Genomic DNA, 16414 nt, shown 5'->3' on the forward strand with positions numbered 1-16414 from the left:
TTGGGTCCTCCACCACCAGTTCCTGACAGCACAGACAGGGACAGAGAGTGCAAGCCCCAGCCCAACCAGGAGAGAAGCCTGGCTACCGGTGGCGGAGCGCGACGCCATCTTGGCACCCATTTGACAATGCTTTCTATTGCCTTTGGTGGCATCTAAGTAGCTTTTGTAAAATATATATTTAGTTATTTTTACATATATTTATACACATATATAAATATATGATATAATATAGATAGATACATCATTTGTTGTTTTAACTTGTGAGAAACTTTATTTCGGTTAAGTTAAACAAACAAACTTAAAAACATCAACATAAACATTGACACTGATCAATGTCAACATAAACATTGAAAATAATAATAATAATAATAAATAAATAAACATAACATAAACATTGAACAAAATTAACCGAAAAAGGTGTTGGGTGAAGCCAAGGCTTATTTCCCCAACCCTGAATACAAACATTACATCTACCTACAAACTGTTAGAACCTTAAATCAGAAAAGAAAAAAGATGAAAAAACCAAAAACCAAAAACAAAACAAACACTTCTCAAAATGACCTCACAACCACCAAAGTCTCTCAGTCCAGAAGGTATTTTTGAAACATTTTAACTTTATACATTTTCTTAAAGTGCAGTATGGATTTTGCATTTTTCAGTTCGTCTGATAATAAATTCCACATGTTGACCCCCTGAACAAAAACACTATTTCTTAATGCGTTAGTTCTGACCACTTTCTTTTTAAACATATCTTTACCTCGAAAATCATAATTCTCAACTTTTATTTCGAACAAACTCAGTATTTTGGCAGGTACACATTGTTTTTTAACTTTAAACATAAAAATTCCAGTACTAAGATAAACTAAATCATAAAATTTTATTGCCCTTAATTTAGGAAATATTTGTTTTGTGGATTGATTGTATGAAGAGTGGTTTACAATTCTAATTGCTTTTTTTTGCAGAATAAAAATAGGTTTTGTATTTGACTTGTAACTATGCCCCCAGATTTCTAAACAATAGGTTAAATAAGGAATCATGAAGGAACAATATAGAATATACAATGTAGCTGTGTTTAAAAAATATTTGACTTTATGTAGGATGGCTAATGATTTGGACAATTTAGAGAGAATATAAGTTATGTGTGGTTTCCATGATAATGTATGATTCAAGATTACTCCCAGAAATTTTATTTCATTTACTCTTTCAAGAACAACATCCTCAATTTTTAACTCAGAGATGTTTTCCCGTTTTCTATAGCCAAATATAATGTACTTGGTTTTATTTTGATTTAAAGACAGTTTGTTTGAATCAAACCATTGTTTGATTATGGATAATTCTTTTGTTATGTCTGAAAGAAGCTTTTCCAGGTTATCTCCAGATAAATACAAAGTAGTGTCGTCAGCATATAAAACACAATTTAACAAATCAGAAACTTTACAAAGGTCGTTTATGTATAAAATAAATAATATAGGACCCAATAGGGACCCCTGGGGTACTCCACATGTAACAGGACACATATCAGATTTTTCGTTATTGAAATAAACATACTGACATCTGTTAATAAGATAACTTTCTAACCAGGAATATGCTATTCCTCTAAAACCATATTTCTGTAACCTACTAAGTAACATAGTGTGATTTAATGTATCAAATGCTTTTTGAAGATCAACAAAAACGTTGTTGTCAAATAAGAGAAAAAGTCAGCCTTAAAAACTCAAACTTTATTGAAAAATGCATAGTTGCAGGACTTCTTACAAATAAAAAAGTATTACAAAGAATTTTAAAAAATAATTTCCAAACATTTCAAAGCTTTAGACCACTTTGACATGTAATTTAAATTATTTAGATAAACACATCAATAAGTCAATAAGTAATAATAAATCAAAAATAAGTCAATAAATAATACGTCAAATAATAATAATAATAATAATAAATCAATAGTAAGTCAGAAATAATAAATAACTACTAAGTCAATAAATAATCATAAATCAATAATATGTTAATACACAATACTACTACTACTACTACTACTACTACTACTATTACTACTACTACTACTACTAATAATAATAATAAGAAGAAGAAGAAGTCAACAAAAAGTCCAAAAGTTAACAATAGATTTACCCTAAAAAACAAAACAAATAAAAACAATAAATTTACTGATTCATGTGAGTGATCAATTTGTGTTACACAGATGGTATAATGGTTACGGTTTCAAGCAAAGAGTCTGGCCTCTCTCCACAAATGTTTTTAACATAGCCAGACTGTATTGCTAGTTGGTATATCTTACATGACATGTGTACTATTAATGAAGCCCCTGCAGCATTAAAAAAAAATCATGGTACATAACTGTCAAATCTTATGCCTTCCTCCTTCGTGGACTCATTTCTCCGATTCTGGCAGTTGAAACCCGAACTGGCATTTTGTCAAATAATGTGTTGACTTGCAAGCACTGCAGCAGTAACCTGACCTCACCAAGATGGCGGTGCTCTCCTCCCATGAGGAACCACGTGATGTCTCCTCTAGCGATATAACTCATTGGGTTTTTATAAAAGATTCGGTTTTGGTCTAAAAAACAGCTCAAACTGGTTCCTGTTTCATGTTTTGACTCGTTTTATTTTACATATTAATAAAAAACGTAAAATAGAATTACTGAACTCATGGTGTAAAAACGTAAGAATGAACACAATGGTACTTTGTTTTGGTCAGTGGGCTGTCAGTTTTTTTTAACTGCGTGATAACCGAGTGTGGTTTCAGTTTGCTCCCTGACTTTTTAAACGAGGAAGAAGCTTTTAGCGAAGCTGTTTCTGTTCGGCTTCGTCCTTTTAATGATTATTTGATAAGAAATTTGGAGTTTTGATCATTTTTTCCCCCGGTTATTCTGTAATTCCATATTTGTTCTTGTGCTACTTTATTTTTTCTTGAAAGAAAAATGGCGTCGACGCCCTTCTTCTTCTTGAGCATTTTGTTTTTAGCCTGGTTTACCACAGATGCTCTCTCGGGTAAGTTCTAATTTAGTCTTTACGAATGTTCTAGAATAGGACTCTGCATTAACCAAAATAAGTCTGTATTTTAAATTAGAACTCACATCTAACATGAATTCCTTTAGCCAGTTGTTGTTCACTGATGATGATGATGATGATGATGATGATGATGATGATGATGATGATGATGATGATGATGATGTGGCCCCGTGGTGAAGCGTTTCGGCACATTCCCCAAACTGTATTGATACTGTGTTCATCAGTACTGACTCCTGCTGGACCGAAAACATCACTTCAGGTAACCAAGTTAAGGAACTCCACTGATAAACTACACAATTGTTGTCCTTGTAGTTCCTCTGTCCCACCCATGTCTCGCTCTGTAAGGCATTGAGGAGGTGCTTTAAGCTTGACAGTTCTGCTGAACAAATGGGACATTTAATGTGTAAAATACAAAATAATTAATTTTAAATAAGAGTCGGTTTAAAATGGAATTGTATTCTGATACATCAAGTGGAACGGGTGTCAAAAAGCCAAAAACACTCTTAAAACTATGAAATAATTCCACAAACCTCATTAAAACACCACATTTAACACCTTCAAGAAACACTCAACAAAACTAAACATCAAAACACAGGTGGTATAAAGTAACGGGATCAGGAGAATCAACCATACACAGCTGTTGCTGTTATTTTCCCCCTACTGGACTAACTTAGCATTCGGATCCGGTCATAAAAAAAAAAAGATACTTTAGACTTTAGAATAAAATGAGTAGAGTATTGAGTATTTCTTCAGAGGACTGGCCTGGTGGTTGGGGATCGTACAAAGTTTTGGAGCCTGCTGCACATTTTATTCAAGGATTTCTTCTAAAGCAGCGTTGGAAACTTACTGAAAGAGGAAAATTCAAGAGTTTTACCCAAAAGTTCTCACACCGACACAGTGGCTGTATTGGTCATGTGACTTTTCCTGGAGTGATACGATACCGACACGGTTACACTTTGAGCTCGGCGCCTGAGCCGACGTGTCTGTGTTGCCATACCAATCATTGTTGTTCATCTTTGGGCACATCTGGGCGATGACCTTAGAGATTAAAAACTACTGTTTCAAGTGTACTTTTACTCTGAAAGTTTGAATGGAAACAATAAAAAAATTAAAAGTTTTTTATTTCTTGTTCAGGAAAACGCGTGCGTAAAATATCTTTGTATGTTAGTTGACTGATAAAAACAAGAAAATGTAAAAATTGAGACGAAACTGAAAAAAATCCAGTGTTCTGTTGTCAATATTTAGAAATGAGTTCCATCAACAGCTAGCAAAGTTCTGCTAAATGTCATCAATGTAACATTAAAGTGGTTGGTAATACATTTACTCTTTGTTATTTGATCTTTGCAGCAAAAATGGAAACATTCTTAAGCTTTTGTGTCCCAATTTAAGTGCTGCTTTTATCTTGAATTATGATCCTATTTTAATCCAAAAATCACTTTCTTTGATGTAAATGTAATATGATATAAAATCTTCTTACTTTGAATAATACTGATCTGCATATTATTATAATGTCATTGACATTGTCATTGTCATTAACTTTTGCTTTACAGTGAAGGTAATTGAGGTGTTAAAGGGTTCCAGCATTGTCCTCAGTCCAGGTGAAGCAGAAACGTCCATCATCAGCATAACATGGAAACATGGAGATGATTTGGCTGCAGACTGGTTTGGAGGGGATACAACTTTCTATCGCATCTATAAGGGTTAGAACTTAGAAGTTTTCCAATAATAAACAAATACGATGATACTGTGGTGTTGAAACCTTGTTGTCTGACAAATTACACTAACTTTCACATTAACCTTCTGTTGTTTTTCTTGTCTTGTGACGGAAAGAATCAGTTTCTTTTGTGTGATTGTGATTGTTGGACTAACTTTAACTCAAGAAATCAAAACTAAAAAAAAAAAATGATAAGAAAAAAGAAACTGATCATAAGTGAACAAATTCTGTTTGGTAAACATTTCATCATAAATATCTGTCATTCTTCCAGATCGCTGCAGTTTAAATACTAAAACAGGTGAACTGACCATCAATAATGTGAGACCAGAGCACGGCGGCGAGTACACGCCAGATATTAATGGAAAAACCCGATCTACTGTGAAACTACGAGTTTTCTGTAAGTTATAGTTAGTTTTCTATAACTTTGCTTTGAGTTGATTAATTTGATTCATTATAACAAGTTTTGTATTTGTTCTCTTCTCAGCTCCAGTCCCCAAACCCAACATTATTCATGACTGTAATCCTGAGGAAACCAAATGTACCCTTCTCTGTACGTTTGTCAGAACTGATGATCTGGGAGATGTGGAGGTTTTCTGGATTCTTGATGACAGACGTGAAAATGGCACAGAGCTACAGATCACTAAGGTACACAGAAAACATTTAAAACATATTACTACAAACCTTAATTATTGAAAGAATTGGGAAAAAACACAATTTAGTCCTTAACCTCTAGTGAAGATTCAGACTTCTGACACTGTTTGAACTTTTGTCTTCAGGACACAAAGGAGAAGAGGTTCTACTGCAGCCTGAAAAATCCTGTCAGCTCTGAGAACAGCACAGAACTGAAGAACCCTCTCTTTTCTGGTGAGTCATCATGTCTGTAGAAACCCACAGAATCACAAGAACCACTAAAACCCACAACAAGTCATTTCTGAATCTGTGATCTGTTATTTGTAGGAGGAACAAGTCTTTACTATCTACTGATGTTTCTTGTTATTCCTCTGATTGGGGTTGGACTGTTCTTGATTTTCCACCACGAAAGTAAGAAAAATATGTTATCTTTGTTCAGTTCAAAAATCCAATCTTTGTTCATAATCTGAGCATGTTGAATGTTTTTCTTGTGTGGAATGAATTCAGTCTCTAAAGTCCTCAGTCTGGTGGTTTTGTTTGGTTCTCTGATGAACATGTTTCACATCGTGCTGCTTTCAATGACCCTCTCTTTCAGTAAATTTGAATTCAAGTCAACCGATCCATGTAAAAAAATGAAAAGGTGTCCAAAACACGTCTAATGAAACCTGAATGGTTACAGATGAAACACAAACCTGATCCATGTGTTCTGAACTCAACGTGTAGATGTTAAGTTAGCTCTGTTTTGGTCTTTCAAACAGAGCGTCCCACGGTTGAGAGGACTTTGAAACAAAGATTTTTAAGATGGCTGTTTAAAGGTGAGATCATGAATCTTCTACAGAAACATGAGTGTAAACTAGCAACAGTCTGTGTTTGAATGACAGACACTGAACATTAAGCAGAAAACCTTCATGAGTTCAGATTTGTTTGATTGCTGATCTTCTGTCTTTGTTTTTTTTCAGATGACGACCTGTAGGAGTCAAACTCTGCCGATATGTTGTTTGTCCTGTGGGTGTCGCTGTTGTGTGATTGGACATGTTAAAAACAGGCTGGAATCAAGTCAGAGGTGTTGTTCTGAAGGAGCAACTGGTTTTTCAGCCGTTACCACAAAGTAAAATAAAGTCTTAATGAGTTATGAATCATCAGTACAGAATGAAGAAATAAATATTGGCTTTGATTTGCAAAAAAAAAACCAGAACCAAGAATCTTTAGTTATGAAGAAACTCGTTTAATCCGTTGAAGGCCATTCCAGACCATCAGGCCAACACCACCAGCATAGGAGCTCAAACATTGGACTGAGCTACAACAGCAGCTGACAAATGTTTAATTTATTGGATCAATGTCATCATCTGCAGGTTTAGCAGGAGGCTTTTGAAGTGAATTCTTAAAAAAAAGTTCAGTTCTGTCTGTGGAGAGAGATGTTCATGTGGAAGATCACGCTCACCTCAACACATTTGTAAACTTTGTGTGTTTACCGTGATGTCACCATTGAGTGGGCCGTGGTGAGAAGGAGGACTCTTTATGACGAACAATACGGTAGAGTTCCAAGACGAGTTCTCAGTTTCGAAAAGTGAAATACAAGTTCTGACGAGTAGCAAGGGGCGGGAACACATAACAGCAGTTTTTAAGTGGCTGCATTGACTCCCTGAGTGTTTCAGATTAATGTTAAAGTTCTCTTAATGGTTTATTAATGTTTTATGGTCTTGGGCCCTTAGTCGTTCCTAAAGTGAGAACCAAAACACACGGTGAGGCCTCTTTACACCATTACAGTCCTCGCCCGTGGAACAGCCTGCCAGAAAACCTCAGTGCCGTAGAGACTGTAGAGGTTTTCAAGAAGACTTTTTAATTGATTAATTATTTTATTCTATATCTATTTATTAATTTATTTTCTCTATTTAATACTTTTTTAACTTGTATACAGACTACTATTTTAATTTACTACCCTTTTTACTGGTATATTTGTGATCTTTAAGGTGAGGTTTAATCAGTTCCAATGCTTTTATTGTCATGTTTTATTTATAATTAATTGTTATATTCTGGTGTTTCATCTCAGGGATCCATTAATCTGGCGCACTACCGGCCGCCGCCTTTTTTGCTGCGGTGTTTGTTCTCATTAGGCCGTCTGGGGTCCCACTCTGTGGTCTAAAAGCCATGGAGTGGGCCCCGGGGTGCTCTGTCTTGAGCGGGCGCCGTGACAATGACCCCTGTGGTCGGGCTGGGCCTTGGAATTAATGGATCCCCATTACATAGTTTCGGCACAGCCGAGCCAGACGGTTTCTTTAAGATACAGTTCTTAACGTTTTTGTTCAGGGTTCTATTCCCCCGAACTGGGTGGGTGGAGGGAGGAATCTGGTGAGGGAGGGGTGCCAACTATGTATGATTGTCCTGTGGTTTCTGCTTTCATTAATTAATAATTAAATAGTTCTTTGCATCCCCACCAGGAAATCGTTTGCTCCTTTTTCTGCAGAAGTCTTTGAGTATCATTCATCTGCTTCCACCATCCTCAGAAACATTTGGCATCCACCCCTAAAATGTCCTGCAGGTTCTTCACCAGAATGTTCTTTGGCGTTTGCCACCGCTCAGAGTTTGAATACTAAATCAGTTGAGCGTTTCTTGGCCATCGTTACACTGGTTACAACACAAATGCCTAAAATTTATTGCAGTGTTCATGTCAGCCACAGTCGTGGAAGCTAATGTGTCTAGACCAACAATCAACTCAGCATGTGACATGTAGAGCTGTATCTAACCAAAATAAATACTGTCTTCAAGACATCAACAATAAAAGAACTTTACTTACTCGTATATGGGTACTGTATATTAAATCTTCAGTTTGGTATCACTCCATACTAGTTCAGATCTTCATTTTGGCTAAATCCAGTGGTAGAGCAGTAGTCCTGGGGGGTATTCCAAAAAGCAGGTTATGCTAGTAACCACGGTAAGTTTGAGGCTAAGGAAGCAGATAACCTCAGCTTTTGGTTCCAGAAAGGGAGGTATGTTTTAGGGTTTGATGAGATCATGAGTTTAGCAGGAGGCTTTTAAAGTGAATTCTTAAAAACTCGCTGAGTTCTGTCTGTGGTGACAGACGTTCATGTGGAAGATCACGCTCACCTCAACACATTTGTAAACTTTGAGAACCTCAGGGCCGCAGAGACTGTAGAGGTTTTCAAGAAGACTTTCTAATTGATTAATTATTTTATTCTTTATCTATTTATTAATTTATTTTCTTTAATACTTTTTTTTAGCTTATATTAAAGACTATTATTTTAATTTACTACTATTTTTACTAGTATATTCGTGACCTTTAAGGTTATGTTTAATAAATTCCAATGCTTTTATTGATATGTTTTATTTATAATTATTAGCTAGCTTTATTATTATTAACTATGTATTGTATGAGTTACACAGCAACAATTATGAACATAAATCTGGTGATACTATTTTTTCTCTATATAAACAGAAAATGCAATAATAATTAAAGCCGCAAGCGGCGTTTTATGGCCCGCAGACGCAACCCGCCTTCCACGCCCAACTCTACGCACCACCGCCCTCACCGCCCTCACCGCCCACTTTTGATAATGGCTAGTCAAAACTGTATATGCTAATTATGCTAACTATGCTAGCTATTCTTGTGTGGCTAAAAGTGCTAGCATTGCGATCAGCATCATCAACTGACTCAGAAAAACATATTACCTAAAATGCTTGTTATGCTAACTATGCTAGCTATGCTAATGTGGCTAAAAGTGCTAGCATAGCGATCAGCATCATCAACTGACTCAGAAAAACACGTTACCTAAAATGCTAATTATGCTAACTATGTTAGCTATGCTAATGTGGCTAAAAGTGCTAGCATAGCGTGCAGCATCATCAACTGACTCAGAAAAACACATTCCTCCATTGGTGAGAGCTATACGTCATATGACAGTAAAAAAACCCCACTTTTTTCAAAATGGCGGCTTTTCTGTTGATTTTATCTCCATAGCAACCATTTTATGTTTTGGTCCCCTCGGGGGGACGAACAGATTGACGTCAGTTTCGGACAAATCGGTAAAAGTAAACTTTTTGTCGTCCTTAGCAACAGTGGTTTTATTCTAACCACGCCCACATTCCTTATCTGTCCATATCCAGTGTTTTTCAATGTATGCAGTTTCAGGCATTATTGCATGCATTCAAATTTCACAGTAGTCCTTTGAAAAACATAGGACTTATTTCAGTGCGCCACGTGCACGCCGTTTAAATTCTACAACTTCTAATTCCAACATTTTTTTCCACAGAAGCTTGCCATTGATTCCCAAAAAGTTTCGAGACGATTCCAACGACAAGTTTACGATTGAATCCAGCGGTAAAGGTGTTTTTTATAGAAAATTCAAGATGGCGGCCTTTTCCCGTTGTCAAAGGTCGACGAAACTCCAGAGGTAGTTGTGGACTCGCTCTAGCAACATGTGAGTGAAAATTCGTGAAAATCCCTGGAAAAAAAGTTCATTATTTCATATTGTGTAAAAACGCGAAAATGGGGAAATTGCAGATTTTGGGACAAAATGGCCGCCAAACCGTAGGTCGTGTCACCATCCCGTAATGATTTCAAAACTTCCTTTGGATATCGCGAGCAAGGGTAGATTGGTTTCGTTTGGCGATTCTCAAAAAAAAAGTTCTGAATTTTTTCGTTTTGCCGAGTCAGCACATTTTTTTGCGACGGTTTTTTGCTTACCACGCCCACATCCCTTTATCGATCTTGTCGTGCGTGACATCGTTTTGTTCAGCGCGGGCCAGGGAATTGCATATTTCCTCTTCACGACATTCCGATGAAAAATGTGCGAGCTAGCCAAGATGGCAACGGTTGTGAGCCCGCCACGCGCACGCCGTTCAAAATCTATAACTTTTAATTCCAACATTTTGTCCAGAGTAGCTGGCCGTTGATGCCCGAAAAGTTACGAGACGATTGATGAAAATTCCAACGACGAGTTTTCGTTTGTATCTGGTGATTTATCCCAGGTGTGTGCACGTTTTGGTGACTTTTGGGGCATGCGGCGGGGGTCACATTCTCGCTGAAAGGCGGCGAAGTCGTCGTTCCAACTGCGAAAACAATATGGTCCTTGCAGTCAGTGACTGCTGCTGCGGGCCATAATCATGTGATGATCTGAAGGTGATTATAATTTTATTGATCGACTTGTCATTAATTTTTGTTCTACAGTGAAGGTACTTGACGGGTCAAAGGGCTCCAGCCTTGTCCTCAGTCCAGGTGATACAGAAACGTCCATCATCAGCATAACATGGAAACATGGAGCTGATTTGGCTGCAGACTGGTTTGGAGGGAATCCAACTTTCTACAGCAGCTTTTATGGTGAGAACTTAGATTTCCAATAATAAATATTTACAATGAGACGTTGGTGTCCTATGATCTCTCATTCAATCTACTTCATATTAAATGCAAAGTTGCTGTTGTACCCTGAAAAATGACCCCAGCATTCACACTAGGGATGGCCTGTTGGACACGGACGTTCCGGCGCTTGTTTCACCTTCATGAAACCGAGTTGTTCGGCTCAATGTTTGGCGCATGTGTCAACTGGAGCAGTTCACGTGGTTGATGATGTATGAAGCACCAAATCCATTGTTTGGTCGAACCACAGTTCAGATGTCACACGTGCTTGAACAGTAGGGCGCGCTATTCTCTAGAAATAGAAATGAATCCCAAACGTTTCCTGTTTCTGTTGTTCTGTTGTTTTCCTTGTTTTTATAATCAAGGTCAGTTCATTGCACTTTACCATGGTTCCTGGTAAAAAACGCACTGTGGCTCAGGATCGTTTCAACTCAGTTCCTCCTAATAAAACAATACTCAATGAACGATATTCATAAAGAAAATACTTCTATAAATCTCTAATGGCAAAAGGCTGCTGTAACAGTGGAGAGAGCTCAGTTGTAACGTCAATGCCATCTGGATCCAGAGGTTCTGGGTTCAACACCAGTACTTACCTTTAATTTTTTTGCGTTGCGTTTATTTCCTTCATGTGATGAGTATTTTGCTGTGTCAAGCACTTCTCACAGAAAATATCACACGTTGTGTTGTTTTATGTTTTTGTTATTTTCATTAACAACATTGTTTTGTTTTATGTGGTTTCATTATCATTTCCATATTGAAGTGTTACAAGGAGCTTAGTTGACGCACATGTTGATATACGTCCAGTCCACCACCAGATGTCGCTGTTCTGTGTGGTTTCAAAGCCATGAATGTTTGGTTCATTATTCCGGCACAATTACACGAACCCCGTAGGAGAGCTTCATGGGGCTTCTATTCCGATCCCTAATTCACGCTAACCTTCTGTGATGAAGAGGCTAAAGCGTTTGGATCCATAAGCAATAGATTTTAATGGCAGCAAGAACAGAGAATGTGAATCAGTCAGAACAGGAAGAAGTCCTAAAACACAGGAAGTCAGACTGAAAACAAGAAGAAGACTTCACACCAGAAAAGGTGCGGTGTCTGCTCAAGTATAGTTTGCGATGATTATATGATGAAGAGCAGCTGTTGAGACTTTGGAACGGCAGCAGAGGCTGATGGGAATTGTAGTGAGTATACAGCTCAGGGAAAGTTCAAAACTTCGGAGATGGCTCCCTCTGGTGGTGAGAGGGAGAGACTGACGTCTGATTTCTGACACCTTCATGTGATTCTGTAGTTTTTCTTGTCTTGTGACGGAAAGAATCAGTTTCTTTTGTCTGAAATGTGATTGTTGGACTGACTTTGAAAAAGTGATCATAAGTGAACAAATTTTGTTTGGTAAACATTTCTACATAAATATCTGTCATTCTTCCAGGTCACGGCAGCTTAAATACTGAAACGGGGGAACTGACCATCAATGATGTGAGACCAGAGCACGGCGGCGATTACACGCCAGAGATTAAGTTTGTTTTTGTTTAACTTTGCTTTGCTTTGATTCATTTTATTCATTATAAGTTTTGTATTTGTTCTCTTTTCAGCTCCAGTCCCTAAACCCAGAATTACTCATGACTGTAAACCAGAGAAAACCAAATGTACCCTCACCTGTAGCTTTGACAGAACTGATGATCTGGGAGATGTGGAGGTTTTCTGGATTCTAGATGACAGACGTGAAAACGGCACAGAGCTACAGATCACTAAGGTACAGAAAACACAAATTTTCTTCATAGAAAGTTTTGGTTTCTGTCCACAACGATGAAACTTTTTGAACTTTTGTCTTTAGGAGACAAAGGAAGAGACGTTTATCTGCAGCCTGAATAATCCTGTCAGCTCTGAGAACAGCACAGGACTGCAGAACCCTCTCTTTTCTTCATTCAAATTTATTTATTTCCAACCCGTAAATTGTACATTGCATTGATAAACTGCAATGTTCTCGCTTTCTCCGTTTCAAATGAAAATAGAACATGTGAGGGAGCAGGCATTGATGGCATAAATGGTATGACATCATTTTAGTGACACTTCACATATTCTGTCCATATAGATCAAGTAGTGTAAAAACATCCAGTTGTGTTTGGTTTAAGGTTTTGGTTTAAGCCATTTTCTGGTTATTGCTTTCTAACTAGCTGCTAGGAGAACGTAGAGCAGTTTCTTACTTTTGTTGTCCAGGCCATATAGCTCTATTTTATCCAAAAATAGACTTGTAACCCTTGTGCTATCCTAGATGACCCCACCCTTCCATTGACGTGTTCTCCCTACCATGACAAAGGTGGATAAAGGTGGAAAGATTTCATGTAATCCATTGACACCAGTGAAGATCACAAATCATTGAAGAAAAAAGGTTCAGAGCACTGTCTAGTGGGTCTAGATGACCCAACTCCCAATGGTAAAGTGCCTAGGATAGCACAAGGGTTACATGACAAGGGGAGGACAACAGAAAATACATTTTGCAGATGTTCATGAATGTCAGACCAGTATTTCTTGACAACCACACAGTCCCAAAATACAGAACAGAACGTACTCGTTCAAATGAATGAGAGGTCTGTCCAAACCTTTGGTCTGTACTGCATATGGATGTGATTGTCTCCATTGTTACATTTACTACCTGTTCCTAGGTATTTTTTCTGAGAGGGTGTAGTAAAAAAAACCTCACGATGCTCTTCCAACAGAATTCACGCATTGTTTCCAACATACATGTTCCCAGTCATCTGTAATAGTGAGCCGTCCTTCTCGCTCCCATTTTTCCTTTACATGGTACGTGTTCTCCCCCTTATGCGTAAAGATAATATTGTATCATTTTGAAGTTCTTTTTGTGGGGCATATTGTTTTTATTTAAGTTTGAAATGTTTGAAGTAACCTCGGGTCAACTGCGGGTATTTTAAATTTTTGATTGAAATAGTGCCTGACCTGTAAAAATCTGAAGAAATCTTCAGGATTTAACCCGTGTTTTTATTTTAGGGTATCAAATGTTTGAAACAGTCCCTTGTGCACAAATGAGTTGGAATCATTTTTAAATCTATAATTTAAATCGATATTCATTCTTGTTGGGGGTAAACATCTCAGAATTTTTGAGTCCACTAAGTTTAATTTTTCAACTATGTCATTTAAGGTTTTAATCATCAGACTTAATAAGGGATCTTCCTGAAAATAATACCCTCCCTGTAACTTGCTGTCAGTTAATAAAGTTTCTAATTTTATTCTTTCAGAACCCCTCCAAATGTACCTTGATAACATTTTATCCCATTCTACAAATTATTTTGGGGGTTTAATAATCTGAGCAAGTTGAATGTTTTTCTTGTGTGGAATGAATTCAGGGTCTCTAAAGTCCTCAGTCTGGTGGTTTTGTTTGGTTCGCTGTTGTGAGCACAGAGTTCTGATGAACATGTTTCACATCGTGCTGCTTTCAATGACCCTCTCCTTCAGTAAATTTGAATTCAAGTCAACCAATAAATGTAAAAAAAGGAGAAAGTGTCAAAAACACGTCTACTGCAGATGAAACACAGACCTGATCCACGTGTTTTCTCAACGTGTAGACGTCAAGTTAACTCTGTTTTGGTTATTTTAAACACAACGTTTTATGGTTGGGAGGATTTTAAAACAGATATTTTACATGGCTGTTTAAAGGTGAGATTGTTTTGTTGTTTACTGAACACGAACTACGTCTTGTGAATGGTGAGTTCGTATTTATTAAAACTTTCAAAATTAGTCATATATTTTACCCTTTAAAAAAAAAACAAAGTTAAAAAAAGATCTGGACATAAACTGCCCATTTTGTCGTTCCTCACCAGAAACTGTATCTCATCTTTTTTGGTTTTGCTCTTTCACTCAAATGTTTTGGAGATTTTACTGGGTTTAAACCAGGGGTCTCAAACTCGCGGCCCGTGGGCCATTTGCGGCCCCCAAGATTATATTTTGCGGCCCTCGCCTTAATGTGAAAGTTTTATGTTAATGCGGCCCGCCTGTCTGTATGAATGACACCTTTTCAATTTTGTGCGCGGAGCTGACAAACCAACCAATCACAGTGGAGTATATGACTCTTGGGGGCGGGACATTGACCGGGCTTGAAAGCAGGAGAACATTTAAGACAGGAAACCTGACCGCCCAACGCAATAGTATATTGTGGGAACGGAATAGTATTTTGTGCGAACGAGATATTAATCTGAGGGAACGAGATATTAATCTGAGGGAACAAGATATTAATCTGAGGGAACAAGATATTAATCTGAGCGAACAATATATATTTTAATATCTTAATGTCAGGACAAGGGCTCCGTACGCTCCCGCAGGAGATGGGTCACTACGGAGAATAAATGTCCCACACCTACATGCTTGACAGCTAAAGGGGCTTTGGCATTAAACACGTGCGAGCGACAACACGATGTAGTCTTAGACAAACTGAAAATACGTGGGGAAAATTCAACGATAGACATGAGATGAACCAGCGCCATGCCTGGGGGTGGGGGTGGGGGGTTGTTAAGGCGAAGCTGCAGCGAGACTGAATAAGAACAGAAAGTTGGAGTATCCTTAACATTCAATTTAGTTTTAATATGCCTCTCCCCCTCAGTATAAACTGTGTTATTATATCTTTAATATTTATTTTAATGTTTTGTAATGTTTGTAGCCTTTTTTAATCAATAGGTATTTTAAATTATTTTAATTGATCACTCAACTACAATAACCATCAGGACACATTTCCCATAATGCATTGTTTTGTAGTCAATTGGCGGTTTGCAGGCAGTGCAGTACTAAGTTTCCCACCCTTTCTGGTGATATTTTTGTGATGATTGACAGGTCTTGTTGGAGCAAGAACATACGTCACACACCAGGTGATCAGCGCAGCGTTTCTTCTACCTGGGTAATCTCAAACACGCTGATTGTGCATCTTGGCTGCACCTATTTGGTGTTGCCAACATGGATTTCCATTCGCTTTTTTTTTTAAATATAGGAGTGGCTGTCCGGCTGCTCTACAATAACTTGTGACCGGGGTTTAAATGTGCAAAAAGTCATAAGAAAGAAAATCCAAAAATGGTTACTGAATTTTGTTTGTCCTTTACTAATTTGTGTTTTAAAAAGTAAACTTAAAAACAAAATTCGACACAGATTCAAAATTGGGAGCACATCCTCTCTGACTTCTCAACCTTAAATTTCAATAAGTTCAAGTTCAGTCCAGATTTACAGACATCTTCATCCACACTGAGGGTCTCAGCCGAGGAAGCAGCCAAGTGTCAATCAGTAAGAAGACAAGAGAAGCCGTGTTCAGAATAACCATTGATAGAGGTGACAGAACTGACAGAACTTTTAAATTAGAAAACATATAGAAGACTAAATGAACAGAACTATGTTACTGATTTGTTTACTTATTGATTTTTTTATTTACGTATATTATTTGAATGAGAGTTTTATGAGTACATTTTGTACAGACAACAGTTAATAATAGAGTATAGTTAATAGTATAGTACATGATCCATACAAATGTATTGGCTCTCAGACACTCACTAGATACGTGTGTGCGTTGAAGTTGCGGCCCTCCCTCAGCTAGACCCTGCCTTCAGTGGCCCCCAGGCAAATTGAGTTTGAGACCCCTGGTTTAAACCAACCCATCTATGTAAAGACTATAAATTATTTCAT

General features: G+C 37.5%; 1 protein-coding gene across 1 annotated transcript; it reads left to right on the forward strand.

Moving 5' to 3' along the window:
- Window positions 1-2121: 2121 nt before the first annotated feature.
- LOC101157900 (CD48 antigen-like) lies at window positions 2122-8160 on the forward strand. The gene is made up of 8 exons (XM_011490497.3): window positions 2122-3002; window positions 4574-4723; window positions 5009-5134; window positions 5222-5382; window positions 5514-5601; window positions 5695-5778; window positions 6126-6182; window positions 6327-8160. Exons 1-8 carry the CDS (start codon window positions 2933-2935, stop codon window positions 6338-6340), a joined length of 750 nt encoding a protein of 249 aa, XP_011488799.1. The 5' UTR covers window positions 2122-2932; the 3' UTR covers window positions 6341-8160.
- Window positions 8161-16414: the final 8254 nt, after the last annotated feature.

Source organism: Oryzias latipes, chromosome 2 (assembly GCF_002234675.1).
Source record: "Oryzias latipes chromosome 2, ASM223467v1".
In the NCBI taxonomy this organism is placed as follows: Eukaryota; Metazoa; Chordata; class Actinopteri; order Beloniformes; family Adrianichthyidae; genus Oryzias; species Oryzias latipes.

What these genes read in the sequence shown, in the direction of transcription:
- LOC101157900 (XM_011490497.3), top strand. Translation starts at nt 2,933, where the DNA reads ATGGCGTCGACGCCCTTCTTCTTCTTGAGCATTTTGTTTTTAGCCTGG. An exon ending in TACCACAGATGCTCTCTCGG is followed by an intron (nt 3,003 to 4,573) that starts GTAAGTTCTAAT and finishes TTTGCTTTACAG; the next exon opens with TGAAGGTAATTGAGGTGTTA. An exon ending in TGTGAAACTACGAGTTTTCT is followed by an intron (nt 5,135 to 5,221) that starts GTAAGTTATAGT and finishes TTCTCTTCTCAG; the next exon opens with CTCCAGTCCCCAAACCCAAC.